The following is a 21,963-nucleotide window of genomic DNA, read 5'->3' on the forward strand; positions in this document are numbered from 1 at the left end:
TTTGATTTTCAACCTTCATTGTTTGTGCATGTGCTATGAAATCGACCAGTTGTAACCATTGCTAGATTTTGAAAGTCTACTATTAGGCGAAATAGTCATTTTCGTCTTTTGTATTCACTTAAAATATTCTGCGTTTTTTTGGCTGTAGTAAAAAACAAATTACAACATACAAACGAAACAAGGTTTAAAAGCAGTAAGCTTGCCATGTGAAATGTGGGCACTATACTGTGGTCATCCATAAATAATTTCATCAATTTGGTGAATGACTGAATAGTGAAGTTCTTTATTCACTGCCACTTGTTTAAGAAGAGCCAACGTTTCGAAAACGTTTGCTATTCATCTATACCGTAGTATTTTCATGTATTCAAATCATGCGTTTCGGCGAATTTCAAAGGTTCCACGGGCGTTTTTCCTATAGAAAGGCGTCGATGTGCGGAACGCCACTTCAAAACTCTCGGCGTAACATCGCCCCACAGCCGCCGCGCTCCACCGCTGGGCGGGATTGAAAAGTCTATTGTGCCGTGAGTCTTTGTGGGCTCTTCTAGGTACTGTCTTCTCTGGCGCACAGCCTTAACACACAGGCGAGGAAGGTCAACCATAATTACGCGGTTCACTGAGCCGAAATGCTGGGGCCACGAGTTTATAAACCGCCGGCCACAGCCAACGTTTTGCGGCCTTTGTCAACACTGGTCTGGGAAGAAAACTCCCATATTGGGAAAGTCGTGTGCATTGTGGAGCTTTCCAAAGTTGTTTTTGATGTAAGTTTGAAGAGTGACATTTATAGAAGGGAGGAAGGACAAGCGAGAGGGATTATTTGGCGCCTCTCCAACATTTCATGGACTTCTTGTGGTTTTAAACCTCTCATGTAGTCAGTCAGCAAAATACAGCGTGCAAATCCGCGAAAAAATGAAGTGAAAAAAGTACTGCATACCCTATAATTATTTCCGAAAACAAATAACAAACCAGTGTACAGAAACGCTTTACATTCATAGCATTCTTCTCATGGTAATTTACAAAAGCTTGAATTGTAAGTTCCATATGGCAAACGGAAAACTGCCCAACAAAAATTACAAGGGGCGTAGCTACAAACGGTTTAAATTATATACCGGTGGTCTTTTTTGCGAGCTTTTGTTTGAGAAAAAATGCTTCCAATGTTTGAATGAAAAAGAGTGGATCTTCCCTTCAGTTGGAGAGATTCGTTAGCATCCTCCCTTATGTTGCTCTGTAGTTGTTTTCTTATTGCAACGATTCATTCAAGTACCATGTAGTACCATTGGTAGCTGACCTAACAGGTGGGCAACCGATGACCTAACCGGTGTCTAAAATCCGATATATGACAGGTTAACGAAGGTAAGGTACTGTAAGTGTCCTAGTCATTAACTTTGTATAAATCCTTACACATTTGGCGAGGTCTTGATGAAAAAAAGACCACCGTAGTTAGCTTTCCAAGGCAAAAACTCACTGTCCTGTAAACTGGGTTCCTTCTATATATATATCTGTATATATGCCAGGAATGTTAATTCATGTCGAAAAGCCATTTTGAGGTATTAAAGACTTTCCGGTGTCGCATTCCCCGCAGACTGGAGGAACAATGCCGGAAACCGCAATCAGGATGGTGAGGAAAATACCATACCGTAATTTTACCAACATGACATACTTCAGTCGACAGTAGTCTTCCTTTGTACGAGTATACAGTATGTCCTACACACACCTAATGTTATCACATACGCTATAAACATTTGTATTACAAGAGTTCTTGAGCATTAAGCATTGTTTATGGTATGTTAATTAAGGGGAAGGACTTGAAATATTGGTAAGTTTTACTTTCAGTCATACAAAGTGGCTTGTTGTTTAAGCCTTGTTCAAACGACATCGAACAATTCTATTCAATCCTATTGAATCAAGGTCAATGTTACAGTGTTGTTTCTTTCGGACGAAGAGGTGTCAATTCCCTTCTTTTCCATTTTAGTGAAAACCGTCGTACGATGGGATTACGACAACAAATTGAGCTTCTTGTGAAAGTCGTGGGTGTGTCGCACAAAAGTAGTTGACTGTCTTATGACGGAAAAAGTTCCCATAGACTACTGTCGATGGTTAACGTTGGCTCTGCCACAGCCTCGGAATCCAACGACAACATTTCGTAGAACGATCGAAGATGACCGTGGATCATCTATAAACATAAAATGGCGCTGGGTGAATTCTGGAACCGAAGTTTCTAAACATGAATGTCAAGGTTGTTTTCAAACTGCAGGTTGCCATAGCTAATTTTCAGCGTGAAGATTCTGCAGATGTCAGCTCTCCTGAATGCGGTAGGTACCAGAAAAACAATAAACTTGTAAAACAAAGGAGGTTCCCAGAAGTATTGGGCTGGTATGCTGCAGTGCACCCTTGGTCGGTCACACACAAACACACCAAATACTCAAATCACAAAGAGGAGCCACCAGATGGTCGGCGTTCAAGCAGTTTTCAAACGGGGAACTTGCAGCGAAGAAATGCTGGAGATGGTTCGACTCACCGTCATTCACTCCATCTGGTGCTAACGTCTCCTCCTTGTCCTAGAAACACAGTACCTGTATACATGTACTGTATCTGTACATGTGTACCGTGTATCCGCACTTGTACTATACTGCACTGTACGTACTATACCTGTACCTGTACTTGTACTATGTACACACTTGTACCTATATCTGTACCTGTATATCTATACCTGTGCTTATACCTACACCTGTACTTGTACTACATGTATACCTATACCTGTACGTACATCTATACTGTTCTTTTTGCGCAGTAATATGTCATAGTCTGTAGACTGCCTGACTGTACCTATGTACCGGTACTGTAAATCATCTAACACTACAGGCTGGCTGGCACGCGGGTTGTTGTTGTCATTGTCAGGTACAGCAGGTGGAACTAAGCCTTGTTTATTTACCCTGTCTCCAAGCCTGTCCCTCCAGGGCGTGTAAACAATACTGATGTACCTGGATAGTCTCGGTACCAGGACGCACTAGGGAGAGTAAACAATACTGATGTACCTGGTTAGCCTCGGTATCAGACCCCCCAGGGTGTGTAAGCAAGCCAAGCAACATTCAGGTACTATACTGTTACCTGGACTACCGAGTACCTAGTTAGTCTCGATACCAGACCTTCCAGAGTCCGAAAACAATACCGATGTACCTAGTTAGTCTCGATACCAGACCTTCCAATGCAGAGCTACTATATACATGTAGTCTCGGAATCAGACCCTCCAGCAGTGCATATGCTAAAACAATACAGTATTCCTGAGTAGCCTCGGAACTAGGCACTCCAGGTTGGTTAACCTCAACGCCAGGCTACATAGGTCAAGTCATCTTCTACTTCCTTCAAAGAAGAGTCAAGTCCGGGTCAGATTAGTAAATGTAAAAACTTTGAGGTAGTGCGCTACTTCTTTACACTGCAGCTGCTAGGTTATCCATACATTTCATTATCTAGCATTCAGCGATAAATATGAATTTGCAATAGATAATTTTATCGTTATCATTGTATTCTGGGATTTCTATTTCCAAAGTCACCGAGGAAGGAAGGTGGTGTACTTTTGCTACTGAAATGGAGATTCTGCTGACAGTTAATTTGCCGACGCCCCATCCGTGTAGTGTCCACATTCGTAATTGATTTGCTAATTGCAGTCATTAAAGGCCATTAGAAGCGGTCTTCTGGAATGAACCAGTGCCGTCATTAGTCGCCATGTTCCCAGAGAGAGAATGTTAATTGAAATCCCCTGGAGTTTTAGGGGAGAGTCAGCAGATTTGCTCCGGTTCCTCCGAGACTGGGATTTAAAAGAAATTTCACGAAACGCCGTTTCTCACATTTTGGTACTCAGATTTCAACTGAAAACAACAGAAATACATACAAAATACACGTTGTTTTCTAAAACCTGTCTTGTGACAGAAAAAAAGTTTGTCGTAGATATTGGTGATGGGCAGTCTTTTGCAACTTCTCTCAAAATAGTGCGATCAAAGAAATCGCATAACAAATGTGACCACGCCTTAGATACAGTAGTAACACCGGCAGCCATCTGGCTAATGTATAGTAAATTAATCCCTGGTGTATTCTAGACCTAGTGTCAACGTGGGAGAAAACGGAACGAGACATTCCCTTGCTAACACCTTCATAACCTTCGATAGCATTAACCCACAAGCCATAAACTAAGCCTTTTCATGACCAAAAAGGAAGAACCGCTGTAGTTCAAGAGGAGTTCGCTAGGGGGCTCAATATCATGACAACCACTTTGTTCTTGGATATGCCTTACATGTAAATATCCTGTTCAATACATGTATGTGCAACAACAAGACATAACGTTCATACATGTATATAACCAACCCGGTCCCCTTTTTTGGAGCTCTCTCATTTAAATTCATTGTTTGTTATCCTTTCCGCTTGTGGATCCCACCTACTTTCTATTGGGTCCAAAAGCAACAGTTACGTACAAAGCGCATTGGATGGGAGGTTTACATTTTGAAGAGTGTCTTATACGGAGATTTTCTATGTAAACTTCATATGACAATTGCAACACGTACCACCCACATTGCAGATACACATCAGCACAAGAAACTGCCTGAGACAAGTATTCAGAATAAAGACTGAGAGACCTCTAGAACTTGGCATGCAATATCCTGTTTCGTAATGAATATAAGTAATGAATGGAGTGAATATTCGTACTGAATACTAGTATAAGGTATCCGGCAAGGGTATATATTATGTTATGGATATCTGAAATGATGTTATATTTGAGGTTGAACTGAATACACATTGACGTGGAATGGGTAAGTCACCATACCAAAACCATGGTGCCCAATCTGAACAGAAGCGCACCTAGCGGGTGTCTCTGAACTACATAGCCGTCATTTCGACGGACATTATGTGTGAAAGAAGACTACTAGTAGTATGCACACACATAATAAATTTTCAGATTTTTAGATGAACGAAAATCTTTGACAAAACTTCTGAAATGAACAGAGACACACACAAAAAAAACAAGAAAACATTGCAATTCACAGTCAACTCATACAATATATATTACCAAACGTTACAACGATATCCATATATTGGACCACCAAGTTTTTTCCTATCTCATAGAGATAGTCGTGTCTTATACGGGTTTATCAAACACTTAGTTTCCACAGAGTAATAGTTTCTCTAAGTGGATACCATACATTATCAACACATGGTGTTTAGTTATCAAATATAATAACCTGACTTAGGAATGTAGTCATTACGTCACAGGGGTCACTCTAGGTTAATTCTAGGTCAGCTAGAAATTCCACGGATTTTTGGGGCAGGAAAGTCTATTAAATAGTCTGGTCTCTAGGTACATTTGTAGGAAGCCTTATACAATAAAATGATGAAATATTGGAGTGGCAATGTCGCCAGGGACATTTGACTGGGTCCTGGGGTTACCCTCGGTCAGTGTGCGTTGGATCACATTTGTCGCACGACGGGTCTACGACAACTTGAGGACATTCTTAGGGCAATCGTGAGTTTGTCGTGCAAATTTCAGCCGCCTTATGACAGAAATTATTGTCGTAGATCCTTGTTATTGGTTGGCATTGTCTTAGCCTTGCTATCCTACTTGACAAATCGCACGAAAAAATGCGCACGTGCCGTATGAAACGAAGTCTTTTTTCAGGAAAAGGTCTCTCCAAAAATATTGATCTCTAAAGTGCATTTAGCGGAAACCCGGAAGTCTGTGTTGGGATATCAAGCACAATTAAATGACTCAGCCATATCAGCTGAGATGCATTTAGCGGTTATTTTCGGTCAGCAGCTTTTTCGGGCTAATGTCCCAAATGTCGAGAAAATTCCCTTAAAATCCTGATAATTAAATACATTTACAAGAAGGCAGTAACTAGTTGCAAAGCATAATTAATTGACTAAAAGGCAAAGTCAACAAAAACATCGACAGAGGTCACTACCGGTCATTAGACGTCGCAGAGATATCGCCCGTTTTTTGGCGACGCCTCAGGAGCGGAGGCGTTTTCACATGACCGTGTCCTGTCTCCGCTGTGCGACTCTCGGCGTGCCCGTGGGAGACAGGTTTGGCGTCCCCGCCGGACTGAACCGGTCTCCCGCCTTCCCCATCCTCACAATCCTCTTGAACACTTCTCTAAAGTCCTTGTTCAGGTAGCCGTACAGGATGGGGTTGACGGCGGAGTTCCCGTACGCCATCCAGGAGGCAGTATCGTACACGGCCGGCGGGACGCCCTCGGGGTCGAACGCGAGGAACATGTAGACGACGTACCAGGGCAGCCAGGAGATGAGGCAGACCACCGTGATGATGATCACCGTCCGGATCGCCGCCCGCTCCCGCCGGCACATCCCGTCTGCGTGACGGGTATGGGTCGTGCTGGCGGCACTCTTTGTGATCGACGAAATCAGCTCGCTCAAACTGTTCGTTTTCCTCACTTTTGTTTTGTTATCAGTGAGGTTTTCGTCGCCTAGACTACGAGTGGCGCGAATGCAGGGTTTTTCGATGTCGTCCAGAGGGAAGGTGATGCCTCGCGGTCGGATGGGAGGAACGCCGGTCTGCTCCTCCGCGGCTTTCATGACAGCTGTAATACCAAGTCTTACCGCTAGAGGGGAGCTGCCAGAGCTCGTACCTCTTCGAAATCGACTTGAATGATCCGACACGGGTGGGGAGACTTCTGGAAGATATCCTGCTGAGTTTTGTGGAGAACTGCTTGGGTTTGCGATCACGGTACAAGCTGCTGTGCGGGGGTTCTTTCTCACTGGCGCGGGAGAAAAGTCGCAGCCTGTCGTGCTCTGTACGGAACTCTCCGACTCCGCCCGTTTTCTTTTTCCCGCCGCCCGTTTCGCGCTACCGCTGTGAGAATGGTGACTGGCAGTCAGAAACGCCTTCTTCTTCACGTTTCCCTTTAACCTGATCAACATGAGGACCTGGCAGACGACCAGGAAGCAGGACGGCAGGTAGTAGCAGAGGACGGCGGTGATGATGTCGTAGGTCCGGTGGGTGACCATGTCCTGCTCGCACATGGCCGGGTCGGCGATGTAGGTTAGCGGGACGCCGGGGACCCAGAACGCCGCCACCACCAGCCACACCGCCACGTTAGCGCACACCACGGCACGGCGGCGGCTGGAACGGGCTTTCACGTACCTAGAGGGTTGGAAGTGTACAAAAACACTTGTCAATATCACGGACAATAAGCATATCTAAAATAGATAGGTCGACAAACAAATAGTTCTTACTTTCAAGCAATAGGAAAGATCAACAGCCATTTGCTGTTCTGCAATCGGCAAGCTTTTTTCCCAAAATTTTAATTTTCATTCTCAAAGCCGCAAATACCCTTCCCGTTCCGTCCAAAGACTACACTGCCGAGGGCCACTATGAAATAAGTCAACAAACACGGCAAAGGGCGGAGAGATAAGCGAGCCTCAGACGGCTGTTTGTGTACGGTCTATTGTTTTCGTGTTTGCTTGTTTTTTCGTGGTGCGAACGCCTCAAAGTGAACTAGATTTCCGCCACAATTTGTTAAGTAAAGACAATACATTCAGCTGCCTATCAACTTGAGCAGTGGTCTTGTTGCAAAGAATATAGTTTCCTCTGTTTCTAAGATCATTAAGCATCTGTCGTACAATAAATCTGATTAATCATTTACGTATTGTTAGAAATCACTGGAAAACACTTCTCTTTTCCCTGGCACCTTGCCTTGTTACAATGCCCTACTTTCCCTTGTAAGGGATCCCCTGCAGAGCTAGGTGCCTAGTGCCTGGATTTTTGCCAAGAGAGGACTACTAAGAAAGAACTACATAGCAAGTTCTAGCTAAACCACAAATAACAAGGAAGTGATACTACATGTACATACAGTTCCCACAGTAAAGTGTCAACAAGCAGTTGTCTTGCGACAGGCTCATGGCACTCTTACGACAGTCGTGCGAGGAATGTGACCGAGAGGAGACGAAATCTTTGCTATTAGAAAATTATACAGACTAATTTATCCCAGCCATACCTGAGCGGTGAGCGTATCCCCAGACATCTATCGAAGGAGATCATGCACAGCGTCAGGAGAGACACGTTACACGTGACGTAGTCTATCGCCAGCCAGAACACGCACGCTATCTTGTCCAACGGCCAGTAGCCCAGGTACTTATACACGGTGAACAGCGGCACAACTACCGCCCCCACCAACAAGTCCCCCACGGCGAGGTTCACGATGAAACAGTTAAAGACGGTGCGAAGTGTCCGCTCTATAGCGATGGATATGAGAACCAGCCCGTTACTTATGACGGTAAACACGCTGAGGAGACACAGTAAGACTAACGCTGTGGTGTTCTCGACGGCGACCTGCGCTGTGGCGTTAGCGCTTGGAGTAGAGACGGGGTCTTTGGTGGTAGTGCGCGCGTAGTAGAAGTCGTAGGCGTCCATAGTCGGCCTTCTGGTGTAGAGGGTGGCCTCCGCTGACGGTAGCTGACAGACGACTGTGTAAAACTTCACGTCACGAGCCTGTAAGCGATATGAGACAAGGCCGTGGTCTGAAGTCCCGTCCTATGTTGACTCCTCCTCTCACAGTTTCACTCTACCGTCCGTTACTGTAAGTGTGGTGGCAAACACCGGGTCCTGTGAACAGCGATTGAATTTGCCGACTTCAGCTTCGCAATTACGAGAACGCGGAAATTTAGGTCTCCTATTGAGAGCTCAATTATCATGGATGTATAATACAATACCTCTGTAGCTAAGCATGGTTTATTATGCTCAAATCCAGACAAAAATCCAATATATGTATATCGTATCCGAATTAAAGTTATACGTTTGTAGAAAACGCGCACAACAATTTCATTACAAGAAGACACTGAGCTGTCGATATGGATGAGATGTTAGTAGCTACAGATTGGCCACTTAACGTCCACTTACCTTGCCCGTGAGTCGAGCTAATGTAGTAATAAACTTCTGCACGCGAGCTGGCCTGTATAACCGTGTGTATGTACAGGTCAGGTGGCCTGTGTTTGGGTAAGGCGTTATCAAACATTGATCCGGTAAACACCGTGCACGGCGACACAGGAAGCTAGGGCATGTACAAAGTAATGGATGCTGAGCAGGTATAAAACGTTTAAATAGTGAGCCGTAAAAGCTTGAAATTGGTCCCATTGTTGCATATGTTCTACAGCGGATGTATGACAGCTAATTGATTGGGGGCATTCGTAGGACAGTCGTGTCTGTCTCGCACAAAATGCAGCTGTCTTGTAATGGAAAATGCAGATCCTTGCCGACGGTTGGTTTTGTCACAGCTTCGCTAATAATCTTACGGCAAAGAAAGTTACGATGAACGGCATCTCGCCTTAACACTGGATTCTGCCAACATTCCGTTATTTTGCTAACAGCAATTCAAATGACTTTTCTAAGGGTAAAGACAGACATATATCAGAATATACTAAGCATTATAAAATTGGTCATAATTACGTTTTATAGTACAGTTGACAGTGGAAAAGGCACACGGAATGTTTGAAAGTTGACAGTACAAGATAACAGATCATGCCGGCTTCCTGTTGTTCACTTGTCTCCTATGTACCAGCTGCTGGCACCTGTACCGTACAGAGTTGACTATAAAGTACGTAGACATATATATTTACATGTGGTACGACAAGGCGACATGCACGGATTGACAGTGCACACTTTATGTGGAAAGTAAACTTCCGGCATGTTTCCCACTATGGTTTGTTATACAGTCTAGAATCCTGATCTTGAACAGTTTGTACCATCCAGTAGCTGTCTGTCTTTCTTCTGTAAGGCCACAGCAAGTAATTTTTATGGATGACATCAGGGCGCGCATTAATTTTCGCCTGATGTTAAAAATTAAAATTTCGTTGCCTTCTTTTTAGGATATCACCTAGAAAAATAAAAGGACTCATCTTGTGGCTTGTTTCTGCAGTTTTAAAAGTCCAAAGTATGAAATACTGACTCAAATGTGCTAATGTGAACAAGTATGTATCAACTTCACATAAGATTTTCTTATTCAGAATATTTCCAATTTTGCTGGCCTGAAATCGCATTGGATGCCTTTAATATAGCGTTTGTTTTGGCGGGCTTTACTCGTCTGATAAGAATGAGTTAATATGTAATAGCTCAAATCACGTTCTCTGCTTTGTGTTAAAGTAAACAATACCTGTGCGTTCCACTCTGAAGCTTTTATTGCGGCTCACTGCGTCACCACTACTTCACGTACAAAGCCATCCACGTTGAAGCTTAAGTAAACTTGATTAGAGAATAGCCGTCATAAAAGGGAAAGTACGCCTTAGGTTAATTGCTTGTTATTGTCCATAGTAGTTGTTTTTCCCACAGCGATAAGGAAAAATACGTCATGACCTGAAATAACCCGATTGCGATCTCAGACAACTTCCGTCTGTTTGTGTGTTGTAAACAGGAAGTGACGTAACACCTGTTAAAGTTGTCCCATGTGGATAGATTTGTTCATATTTGTGTTACGTGCTCTACATAAAACAATTGCACGTTTTTGACAACGTTGCAGGCCGCTTTTGACTGTACCAAGAGGGTTAGAAAAGAGCGCCCTTGACTGTATTAGGTATCAAAGACTACACTAAAGTGGCTAAGACTGTTGTTCTAGGATTCATCCGTCTATGCCCATGTATTTCCATTTATGTACGTCTAGATACCGTGTACTTTTTTTGTGGGAAATTGACTTAAATGTTAAGATATTTGTGGTGTGTGGTGGTTGCAACTATCTAAAGGTGAACCCTGGTATATTATGCAAATCAGGCCAATTTGGAATCCTCGGCTTCCTGAATTCCCCCAAGTCGGCCCTTAATTCTACTGGCTCCTGGCCAGATTCTGAGTTCTTTACCCCATTTCCTGAGTCTGACCTTTTGACCTCCTACCATCCTGCCTGTCAATCTTCCCCCACCACCTGCTGTCAATCTACTCTGTCCAGACAAACAAACAAACAGCCGACCAAAACTATACTTCCTAATAATCTCCAAGCAGATCTTTCGGTGAGGCATTATCCAATTGGCCAGTCTGTAACAATTTCCCACCGAAGATCTGGCGGCACTCGCAAGGGAAAATTGTTACAGACTGGCCAATTGTCTTGCCCCACCGAAAGATCTGCTTGGAGATTAACTTCCTAACGACTCAATGGTGCCAGCCCGGGAAGAAGTACAGGTCCTTGGTGAGCATGTTGACGGGCGCAGGCATCTGTTTGTGATGTTTGTCCGACTCGAACCTCCGCGAAACCTCATAGTTCACCTGGGATAATAGATAAATAAACAACCAGAACATCTACATGGAAGGGTGTTATAGAGTGTTAATGTCTCGCTACGAGGTGTGTATGGTGACATAATGCCCGGTCGCTTCCTATAACCAATTAAAATATACACCGCCTATAGCTATCACAATTGAAAAGTAAACTGTTTGCAACTTGCTATAGCAGCGCTGAGGAGAGAAGAGTATGAGGTCCCAGCTTCTATCCCTGTTCTATCCAGATCTGTGCCCGTTCATGCAAAGAACTAGGCAGGCACGGTTCTAGATACGACTATCCCCACTGTACTTGAGACAGGATTGTTTACCTTTGTCATGAGCTGGTTGATGTCCTTTGTAGCGGCGTACTGCAGGAATACAGACACCAGCACCTGGATAAACCACGAGCCGCCCGCACAGTCCCGCCAAGAGACGTGCCCTACAACAACATAGCAGGAGGTTGGGAGAAACTTCTAGTCGTACTACACTATACACTGGCATGCGCAAAGCATTTATTAGTTCCTTACCATTAGAACAGAAATATGCACACTTGCCGAAAAGAAAATTGTTCAAACATATTTAACGAAATACTTATGATCTTTTGAAAACATAATTTTACCTACCCGGAGTGGTGGAGTAGGCCAGGTACACGTCGGTAAGGTTCGGCACCCGAGCGGCGAAGGTCCGGTTCGTATCCGGAATGGCGGTCTCATCTTTCCGGAAAGTGTCTCCGGAATCAGTGGCGAGAGATCCGGGGTCTTTATCAGCTATGACAAAAGAGACGAAGTAATCAATATACATGATTGTTTGGTGTAACTGCCTCGTGGTCTTTCCTATTTTGTTTGATTTTCCTTCCATGAGAAAAGTTAAGCGCCTCTTTTCACTTGTCGATTATGATTATAACATGCTCACAGTAAAGGCCACAAAACCTGACACACCGTTGCAATGCAAAGAGAGGCGCTAGGCGCAATCTAGCCAGTTCTTCAACACTTCAAGTCCTAACCATTGATCATTACAACCATGTTGTCAAAGACTTTGTGCTTATGATGAATAGGGTTGTCCAAATCAAAGAAAAAAGCAACAGACGACACGATACTCACTGCCTCTACATGCCTGCATGAAGAAGACTTTAGGTTTGGAGCCGAGTTCTGGGCAGTTGTTCCGGTCGAACTTGCGGAGGATGTCGGCGTGCGAGAGGAGGCGCTCGTCCGTACTGTACACACCGTCCTCTCCGCCGTGACTCAGGATGGCGACCAGACAACACTGGGACTGGGTGTGGCTTCTCTGGGCAAAATCCTCCAGAACCAGGTTCATCACCTAAAAAATAAGGCCGAGGGTGAGGACAGAACGTCTAAAACGGTCGGGAACACCAGAAGGACCAGCTAAACTATTGCACAACAATTGTACAAGGTACAAAGTATGCCAGCTATTGGTACATAGCTACAGTAAAGGCTACGTAATGGAAAAGTGAGTAGTATGGGATGAGAATGTAATACGACTTGAAAATGGGCTATTACCAAAGGGCTAGTCTGAGTCTTTCAATGGCCGTTGACCGTGTGTACTGAAGTAGTCTTGCTCCCCTCAGTTACTCAGTACGGTCCCGACGTCGTCGTACAACGCCCTCTTGTGACCCAAGCGCTCGCCTCCGTTCAGGACACCTACAGTTATATAGGGACGACTACCTTGTTATCTAGACATCACTACCCACTACCCACCGGCGCCCGGAGGTTGTTCCATCTCTCCGTGGTGAAGTACAGCGCCTCGAACAGCCGCTCCAGGTTCTCAGCGTCCACGTCAGTCCCGTGTCGCGTCGCCATGGTAACAAAGTCCCTGTTGTTGATGATGAGAGCGTCTCCTCTGGGCTTCTTCCACATCGGGTAACACTGAAAGAGGAGGGTCGGTGAAATGATAATTAGTCAGCGTACGAGGACGTACGCTAGTTGGAAGGAGGGGGATAGTGTAACGGTCATGTAAGTGTTCAAAACGCTAAACCTGAAACATTACAACAGTGCCCTGAAATTACATTGGATGACAAAGTTCAAGGCAGCACAATATATATATGATGGACATCTCAATATTTCTAATATTTTCTTGAAGATTTCTCTAAGGTTTCTACTCGTACCTCGCCATTGTCCAGTGCAGAAGTGGGGTCGTGTGCAACTTGGAGCCATCGTGTGACGTCGTACAGGCCGTGCTCGTCGGGCTGCGGTAGTAAACCGCTAGGCAGCGCTGGTTCCTGGACGACAATCGTGGATGCCGACGATTGTACGCGCCTGCCGACACACGCAGCTGCGGTTAGCTGGAAGCTCCTCTCTGGTATCGGCACTTGGAGAGAATAGGAGGGTTCTTCCTGCTCTACTGGCTGTTGGAGGGAAGGTCTGGACCTCGGTCCTGGGAAAGACGTAAGACAGAATCGAAAGAGGATGAAACGCCTTCAATGAGGCTCTTCAGGTGTTTTGGGGATAACTTGTAAAAAGTAAAAAAAAAAAACTGACAACGAAATCGATGCCATACATCTGAACACTTTGAACTGAGTGTTATACGTCAAAAGTTTTACAACAAGAAATACGTTGGAAATACAACAGAAAGAATTAGTAACTTACGACTCATGTCGACCACGACCTCTCGGTCCCGACACAGCAGCTTCAGCGGTTGGGAAGTGTCGGGAAACTCTTCTCCCGACTCCACTACCTCCACTACATGCATGCGGCCGGGCTCGGTACTGCAGCCTAGGTGTGGAGGAGGGTGGGGACATCTCGGGCCGATGGTGTACATCAGACACGGGAAATCCCTCCGCCTGATCGTCTCCAGTTTGCCGTGCAGTTCGCCGATGAGTTGCCCGTCGGCGGCGGTGGAGGTGGTCTTCTTGACGGTGATCTGGATGAGGTGCTGGTCGGTGGTGGGTCGGACCAGCTCCAGGGTGAAGTAGAAGCGGCGGTGGAGCTGGAAGCACGCCCTGTCCCTGAACACGAACGGCGCGCCTCGAGCGCGGATCCTAAAGTCCGTCTCACAAACAAGCTTGGCGACCAACCGGTAGAACACCGGGCTGGGCTCGAACGAATCAAAGTCGATGTAGTATTCAACGTTGTCATCATCGTGGTGTTTTTCTAAGAAGCCTCCTGGTTGGTCAGCTTCGTACCGAGGCAACATTGGTGGGACGATGTACATCTGCTTCTGTTGTGCGATCTTGTCGGCGGGGTGTTGGGGTAAGGGGCACAGGAAGGCGTGCGACACTAAGAGAGTCGTCAAGACGTCGGCGTGGTCGGGTTTTACTTCGTTCAGAACTTCTCTGAGATAGTCTCCGTCCAGAATGCCCTTAGCTTGCAGGAGCGCGTGTCTTTCTCGGTACGTCGGCAGCTCCGCGCAGCGTCTGGGGAGAGTTGTGATGCTTTTCATGGCGTCTACCATGACCTGTGGGTCAACAACAACGTACTGACTCAACACCGCGTCTTCCTGGCGATAGATAACTTGTCCAGATCTGTTTAAGAACGATAACATCCGTCTGAAGTCGTCTTCGTCGTCCAGAATGCCTTCCTGCCGGACTTTGTCCAACAGGTCGAGGTAGGGTACCACATGGGGGTCCCCATTGGTCCGCAGGGTGTTGATGACGTCAGAGAATCGCTGCCATTTGATTGGACATTCCCTCTTCATGTAGGCGACCTGTCGCATCTTCTCCCACACCACCCTCCGCAGACGCGCGAAGTCCTGGTCCTGTAGCGGTGCGGAGTTCTCTACAGGAAAGTACGGCGTGTCTGTACTGTTGACCACGAGCCGTGCGCTGTACTTGGTTCCCGTGTACAGGTGTGTCCTCAGGAAGGTCGCCACTTCCTGCTGCTGGGCTGAGGAGACGCTATCTCTGTGTGTCCCCACCACGAACACGAGAGACTCCGTGTCACTGGAATGTGCGTCAATGGAGTCTAACCAGAACAACAGCCTCCTGAACGTGTTCTGGAGACTTCTCGTGGCTTCTTCTTCGTCTTCTTCTCCTTCTTCGCGTCTTCTTCTTCTGAAGGCTTCCTCTAGGCTGAAAACCACGATGTAAACAGCCTCTCGCGCCATGAAGAAATGGTGCATGCTGTAGAAGTCCTCGTCACCAGCAAAGTCCATCAGCGTCAGCTTGACTGGCACCTGTTCTACCAAAGTCTTCTCCTCCGCTAACTTGTCATGAACAACGACATACTCAGAGTTGAAGAAAACACTCTTCTTGTCGTACAAATCTGTAGAGACAAAGAACGCTACCGCCACCAGTACAGAGAGGGGACAGTCTTTTAAAGTGTAAAAACTCCACCCAAAGAGGTTTGCAATGATGAGCGTCGTTGCCACTTGTACTGGGAATGATACGAGTTGAACGACCCAGAAGTATTGAGCCGTCATTTTCGACGAAAGCCATTTCTGCGCCTTGATTGTGCAAGAGATCCCGATGCCGAGATGTAGGCCTACTAAAAACATCAACATACAGGCCTCTAGTCTTTCGTCTGTGATCATGACCGGTAGAACGATAGTGGCTAGGCTGAATAACAAGTAGCTTAAGAAAGTCCCGCGCTTGGACGTGATGAGAATGTGCCTGAACTGAAACATGGTCAGGCCAATCACGCTCCCTAGCGGTTCGTATAGAAATGCATCTTGAAGAACATGACCGGTTGAAGTCGTCGCCGTCCTGAAGTGAAGTAGCCCGACAGCTCCGAACTCCGGACACGGCACGACGAGACACAGCATGACGTGCATGATCCTGAACGTGAAGGGGAACACCACAAAGCCTTCCGTGTTGCAGAAAACGAACGTAACCGCGACGCAGAAGACAAGGCCCTGCAGAGAGAACGGCCCCACCGACAGAACAGGGCCAATCGACCGATACAGGCCTTCTACCCCGTTTTTCATGACTCCTATGAAGACACTGTTCACAGCGATAGCGGAGGCTATCCTCGTGGCGTGGTAGAAATCAGAGCTGAGCTGCATCATGGCGATAGTGCAGGTCAAAATCAGCGACGCAACCGCGTAGCCAACTTCTGATCCAAACTCCAGCGTCGCCACAGTCAGAAATGACAGTAGGAAGTAAAACAAGGCAGATTTAACCAGACTACTCAGATCTTTCGTAGCGCCTGTTCTCGGACGTTCTTTACTTCTCTGCTTGACGTACCAAGTCAGACTCCGGCTGAAGTCGGACTCTGTTTGCCGGTAACTTGTCCAGGTCTGGTCCACGTCTTGTGTCTCCACCATCTTGGTTTGTATGCCCTCCGTCCGGCCCTCGTGCGGGTTGAACTCCTGTCCTGTCAGTCGTCTCTTCAGACTGGTCTTCCCCTGCCACGTGTCTCCTACAAACAGTACCTTGCTCCTGTTAAAGGGCAGTTTCCCATGTTCTGATCCCTCCCGCACGTCCCGGTATTTCTCTCTCTCCTTGTCCTCCCGGAAGATCTGTTCTGTCATGACCTGTTTTCTCCACATGGCGGCGCTCGTGTCACGTCACTGCACGAAACGGTCTCGAACTGAGGAGGAAGTTGGAAACATGAGAACCACAATGTATCTTTAATATATAGAGTAAAAAAAGTAAAGTGAATCATCTGAGTGAACTTAAATTTGAGGCTAGACTAGCAACCAGTTTCCCTGGTCTGATCACATGACTACACCTTCATAACAGACAGATGGACGAATTCAACCAATGATAGAACTTGACTTTGACTTGACTATAATAATACATATTCTACCCAATCATCAATATGTACTTCAGAATCTCTAGTTAGTACGATCATGACTTAGCGCCATCTACCGACCAGTCAAGTTATGACATTTTGAGCCAACATCACATGACGGAGCAAAATAGTCGACGACTGGACGTCGTTACATATGTCATAAGTATGAAAAGGCAGAAAACTTGACGGAAGGTATCCTGTACCCTACCAGTGAAATTCTATACGGGAAAAGCTGTAGACGGCCGGATATTCGCAGGGGAAGAATTCTCCGAAATGCGGAACTGAAACTTCTTCACATGACAACACACTCCTGGCCAAGAATGACGTCACAATGTCTTAAGAATAGCAGAGGTGGTGTGAGGTGGTGTGACAGGTATGACCACATGATATATGCATATGTATGAACTTTTAAGGTCTTTAGGCTGAACAATTTGTTTACATTGGTCAGGAGATTTCGAATCAAATACCGAAAAATCATTCACCAACCTAATGAAATTATTCATGGCTGTAAACATTGAAAACTTAAAAGTCAGAGATGCCCCACACCAACTCTATTCTGGCACATAATGCACGTAAATTCTACTGTAGTACGTATACATGTATATGTGTGATATCCTCTACTACCAGACTTCAGCAGCGACTAGAAAGAGTAGAAATTGGTCAAATATGCAGATAACATGCCAGGGAAGTTGGTCTGCTAAAGGAGTGTTTGCCGCTCCCTGGCATATTATCTGTCTGTTTGCCCAATTTCTAGTTTTTTCAGCCGCACCCAAGGCCTGGTAGAGGCTAACAGCCGAGGGAGAAGTGTAGTGGTGACTAGATATACTAGTAACCAGCCACCGCCGAAACTATACTATATAGACCACCGGGCCATATTCAGTCACACATGAGCACAGTATAATGTGTGTCAATTGACGAATTGTTTACAAAAGACAAAACGAAAACACAAACGTGTGAACGTAGCTCACCTGTTTTGTACGTTGCACAGAAACTGCGACAGAGAACTGACAGTTCCGTATGTACAAGTGTTTGTGAAGCCTCTCTCAATCGGTCATGTGAAAACTTGTCACTAATCTGGGGTGATCTAATGTCACATTGCCTGATCCGGAAATGCGCATACGGCATGCACTGGGCAGTACAACTAGTTCATCTACCTGTGGTCGAAAACACATGCTTGTGCCGCCTTTGTTATTCTACACGGTAACCTGTTTTGACTTGCTGCGGTGAACCGTGTCGTATGACACCTGAGCCTTAATGTTTGAGTCGAAATGGGCCCTCCGATCCTTGAAAGGCACGGTCACTTTTCGTCATATGGTTTTCGAAAACTTTCGCCGGTTCTTAGCAATGCTATGGCACAGCCGACAAGGTCCTATAAGACAGCCTTACTTCGTCACAAGACAGGTGGTTTTTGTACGACACATACACAACTGTCAAAAGCATCATCTCAATCTGCTCTTGTACTGCGAATATGACCGGAAACTCAGTCGATACTTCCGCGATTTCCGCGTATCGGCCCAAAATGTAGCACTTCCGATAAGTTATCCAGTGTGGGCGGGACAACGCTTTCCCTAAAGCCTGGATGCCAGGCTGTTTCCATGGTCTATACCGGGATCAGCTCTTGGGCATATGTGCCTGCAAGGGAATGTTTAAAGTCCCACGTCCTTCCTCCACCCCCAAACGAGACCCCGAGAAAGACACTGATAAAATTTCCTTGGAGGCACGTTGGCCCTAAGCCGAGGAGCTAGCTGGCCTGTGTATGTCCTGGAAATAGTCTGGCGTCCAGGTTGTAAGGGGATATCTAGGGGTGCTACATTTCGGGGCAGTAGCAACTGAAAGACCTACCACGTTCACAGTATACGATAGGTTTATATTGGTAAATGGAGGAGTTTCTTGTCACAGTTGTAGATTTGCCGTATAGATAACACGCTACACCCATAGTCGGCTATTAAACACCAATACACAGCGACCAACTGTTCAGTGTGAATATATAAGAGATAACAAGATGTAAACCTCTCTTCTCTGTTGTTGATATTTTGTTTACTCTGAGCCCAATTATCGTGGGACTTTTCATTAGCCACTACCGACTGTAACATCTCGCATCGCGCGCTCACACAAGGCACACTCAGTTTGTGGTACCACCACAAAATACAAGAACATGGCTGACCGCTGTGTTTCCAACTTTTAAACCCACTTGTAAGGAGTCATATTTAGCACCTCCACTTCCTGAATGGCACTTATTTGCAATGGAGCAGGGTTGATTTAGCTTATTTTGTAAAGAAATTACCAGAAAATTTACTTTTTGCATCGTCCTGATGTTACTTAATGCAGCTTTAAAATCGGTACAAATCAAACACCCGGTGTGAATCCCCCGAACACATGTAACACTCAGTTCTATGGACACGTATAAAATAACCTTGAATAACACACATAGGAAAGCGTGACGTGGACACCAACAAAACAGGCTCGTAATCCAGACAATTACGTCTTTAATAACACCCGTTCACACCAGGCATTTTCAACATTTTCTGCTGAGATTGAAGTTCTTTGATGTCCGACTGGTGAATTCCTGGTGAGCAAGCCATTCATGCTTTGGTGCGAGGCTTGTTTCGCACTGAGATTCTTCTGTTTAATCAAGTTGTAATAGTCTGCGAGCGAGTGGAGAACTGTTTGCGTTACTTTCCAAGCAGAGGTTGATAGGGGAAGATCATTACCTTTTTATATATCTCCCGTTTTTTGTGGGGGTAGCGACAAAACAACGGGGGATATATAAAAAGGTAACGATCTTTCCCCATCAACCTCTGCTTTGAGGGTACGTAATACTATGTTTTAGTATCCTTGTGCCAAACATCAGTATGTAGCTGAAGCCCCTATCTCACATTCAGAACCTTCCCCCGACCATGCACCAACCAACCAAGGTTGGCTAAAGTTCGGGTGCAGTCTGAACAGATTTAGGCTACGCCTGCCCTTTCTATGCGAATTGAATCAAACTTGAGTTAAATTGGAGTCAAATTTGACCCCCGCCCTCAATGGCCGAACCTCTCATACACACCCGAGTGTTGTGCGCGCGCGCGCGCGCGTGTGTGTGTGCATGTGTGTGTGCGTGTGCCTTGAAACATAGGCTGACACATTCGACCAGTAGCCAACCTTGCAGACCAACTGCCAACCACGTCCAAACTTACTCACGACAAACTCCCAACCCTGGTGTCTGGAGTTGGTTGGGACTCTTTCACACAAATATGTGAATAATATTCTCTCTCCATCCCTCAATCCTTTGGTCCCTCATGAATTAACATCAAACTGCGTACAAAAAGCCGCCTGATTAAGAAACACACCGGTAACGTCCTGTCAGTCTTGTGAGGCATTTTCTCAAACGAATGCCAAACTTTTCCACCGCGTACGCGACATAGCACACCGTGTGACTGACGGCTGGATAGCCGTTGCCATGGCTACGGACCGAGAGTGTTGGGAAGTGAGGATCGCTTGTTTAGAACAAATTCAGAGATCTGCCGAGGAGAGAGCAGAGACGACAACTCGCCCGTTTTTCCCGCCCAGCCAACACAAGATGCGAAAATGAGGATGAACAACCGCCGCCGTCTGATCCATCGGTAAGCTAGAACAGTTAGCCACATTCGGCGTACGATTTTGTTTTTGTGGTAGGATTTCAAATTTCAGCGAGGCTACGAAGTAACCAGCCGTCGACAAGGATCTACGCACCCAAAGCGCGTCAGGGCATTAAACTGGATTTTCAAAGTCAATTATAGTTAATGGTGATTTTATTTTGGACACAAGCCAAGTAGATACACATACGTATACGCATCTCAGTCTCCGTTTTAACATGGTTAGATTAAACTAATTTTTGTTCTACACTATTTTCAGCGATTGCTGGCCGTTTTCCGGGCAGTCCCTGTCGGCACGCAGCCCCCCTGCCGTGCGCTCGGGAACAGGTGGACGGGACCAGCGTCCCCCGCCGCCGGTAACTATTCCCGGATTTTGTATACTAGTATTAGAGTCAGAAAGTAATTTTATAAATCAAACAGAAAGTCTTTCTTAATGCTGCTAAACGTACGCGTGACGCAGTGGAACGATCATTTCAAGTCTTGTGTAGGATTCGATACGTTCTGTACAACAATATTTTCTTCTCTCACAGTTAGTAGGATACTTCTCATGTCATTACATGTGACGGGTGAACCTCTCCAACGATTTTCTTCTTTATTGTAAAGTTTCGGAAACCAAATTATGGTGATAATATGATAATAATGCTTTTCATCGCATGAGAGCTAATTATAAGAGCTGATTATTGATGTTTTTTTTTACAGTGGGGTGACGTCCCGCCAGTCGGCCACCCACCGGCCAAACCTCCGGACGACTGCCGGGGTGGCGGAGCGGGGTACGCCGGGACCGCGCACTACGGAGGCCGCGGTCCGGGGTACGACGACACCGCTGACTAGGGTAAGTCTGTCCTCAAAGGCAATTTCAGGGCGGCAAAACTGGACGTATTCTAAATAAGGCAATCTGTATGATGTTGACACATACTATCCCACATTAGCACATTTGAATCAGTATTTCATACTTTAGGCATTTAAAACTGCAGACCAAGATTAGTCCTTTATTTTCTGGGTGGTACCCTGAAATCAATTCAGGTCCGTCCAGTAATCGTTTTTCGTCAGAATTTTGGGCATTTTTGCTCCATGAATGTCGATATACATTAGTACAGTGTTGTTTCAACTTAATATTTAGATAAGTGACTAGAATATTGACTTTGAAACATCTGGTTTCCAAGTCCTAAAAACTGAACTGGATGCCTTTAAGCTTGTATGCTATCCTGGTCATTTCCATTGTGCTATACCGGCGATAGATAGAGTATCTATATGACCTGCATATAAGACAAAAAGATTACACTGATTCCCATTCATTTTTCAGGTGAGACAGCCGGCCTGTTGCACACCCGCCCTGAAAGTGGGTAAAACCAAAGCGGCCTTCGCAGACAACAGAAACTAGAGAAAAAGGCTTTGTATTAAGTCTAGTCATTACTTGGGT

General features: G+C 45.7%; 3 protein-coding genes across 3 annotated transcripts in view; 1 reads left to right on the top strand and 2 right to left on the bottom strand.

Annotated features, from left to right (window-relative positions):
- LOC109465298 (thrombospondin-type laminin G domain and EAR repeat-containing protein-like) overlaps positions 1 to 10,945 on the bottom strand; it is a 35,608-nt gene extending 24,663 nt beyond the window's left edge. Inside the window, 3 exon segments of the mRNA XM_019762494.1 lie at positions 6,046 to 7,147; positions 8,001 to 8,608; positions 8,903 to 10,945. Coding sequence (XP_019618053.1) covers positions 6,046 to 7,147; positions 8,001 to 8,416 — 1,518 coding nt within the window. The 5' untranslated portion in view covers positions 8,417 to 8,608; positions 8,903 to 10,945.
- A 24-nt stretch (positions 10,946 to 10,969) lies between these two features.
- LOC109465244 lies at positions 10,970 to 18,447 on the bottom strand. Its single transcript, XM_019762395.1, has 8 exons — positions 17,895 to 18,447; positions 13,843 to 16,722; positions 13,362 to 13,630; positions 12,955 to 13,122; positions 12,340 to 12,556; positions 11,863 to 12,006; positions 11,569 to 11,678; positions 10,970 to 11,248 (listed from the first exon to the last, which is right to left on the bottom strand). The coding sequence occupies exons 2-8, from the start codon at positions 16,679 to 16,681 to the stop codon at positions 11,135 to 11,137; spliced, it is 3,861 nt and encodes a 1,286-aa protein (XP_019617954.1). The 5' UTR covers positions 16,682 to 16,722; positions 17,895 to 18,447; the 3' UTR covers positions 10,970 to 11,134.
- A 2,049-nt stretch (positions 18,448 to 20,496) lies between these two features.
- LOC109465198 lies at positions 20,497 to 21,924 on the top strand. Its single transcript, XM_019762345.1, has 4 exons — positions 20,497 to 20,531; positions 20,828 to 20,899; positions 21,243 to 21,375; positions 21,847 to 21,924. Exons 1-4 carry the CDS (start codon positions 20,497 to 20,499, stop codon positions 21,922 to 21,924), a joined length of 318 nt encoding a protein of 105 aa, XP_019617904.1.
- Positions 21,925 to 21,963: the final 39 nt, after the last annotated feature.

This window comes from Branchiostoma belcheri, unplaced genomic scaffold (genome assembly GCF_001625305.1).
Source record: "Branchiostoma belcheri isolate BF01 breed outbred unplaced genomic scaffold, Haploidv18h27 scaffold15, whole genome shotgun sequence".
In the NCBI taxonomy this organism is placed as follows: domain Eukaryota; kingdom Metazoa; phylum Chordata; class Leptocardii; order Amphioxiformes; family Branchiostomatidae; genus Branchiostoma; species Branchiostoma belcheri.

What these genes read in the sequence shown, in the direction of transcription:
- LOC109465244 (XM_019762395.1), bottom strand. Translation starts at nt 16,681, where the DNA reads ATGTGGAGAAAACAGGTCATGACAGAACAGATCTTCCGGGAGGACAAG. An exon ending in CTGCACTGGACAATGGCGAG is followed by an intron (nt 13,123 to 13,361) that starts GTACGAGTAGAA and finishes CTCCTCTTTCAG; the next exon opens with TGTTACCCGATGTGGAAGAA. An exon ending in TCAACCAGCTCATGACAAAG is followed by an intron (nt 11,249 to 11,568) that starts GTAAACAATCCT and finishes CTATTATCCCAG; the next exon opens with GTGAACTATGAGGTTTCGCG.
- LOC109465198 (XM_019762345.1), top strand. Translation starts at nt 20,497, where the DNA reads ATGAGGATGAACAACCGCCGCCGTCTGATCCATCG. An exon ending in ACCAGCGTCCCCCGCCGCCG is followed by an intron (nt 20,900 to 21,242) that starts GTAACTATTCCC and finishes TTTTTTTTACAG; the next exon opens with TGGGGTGACGTCCCGCCAGT. An exon ending in CGACGACACCGCTGACTAGG is followed by an intron (nt 21,376 to 21,846) that starts GTAAGTCTGTCC and finishes TTCATTTTTCAG; the next exon opens with GTGAGACAGCCGGCCTGTTG.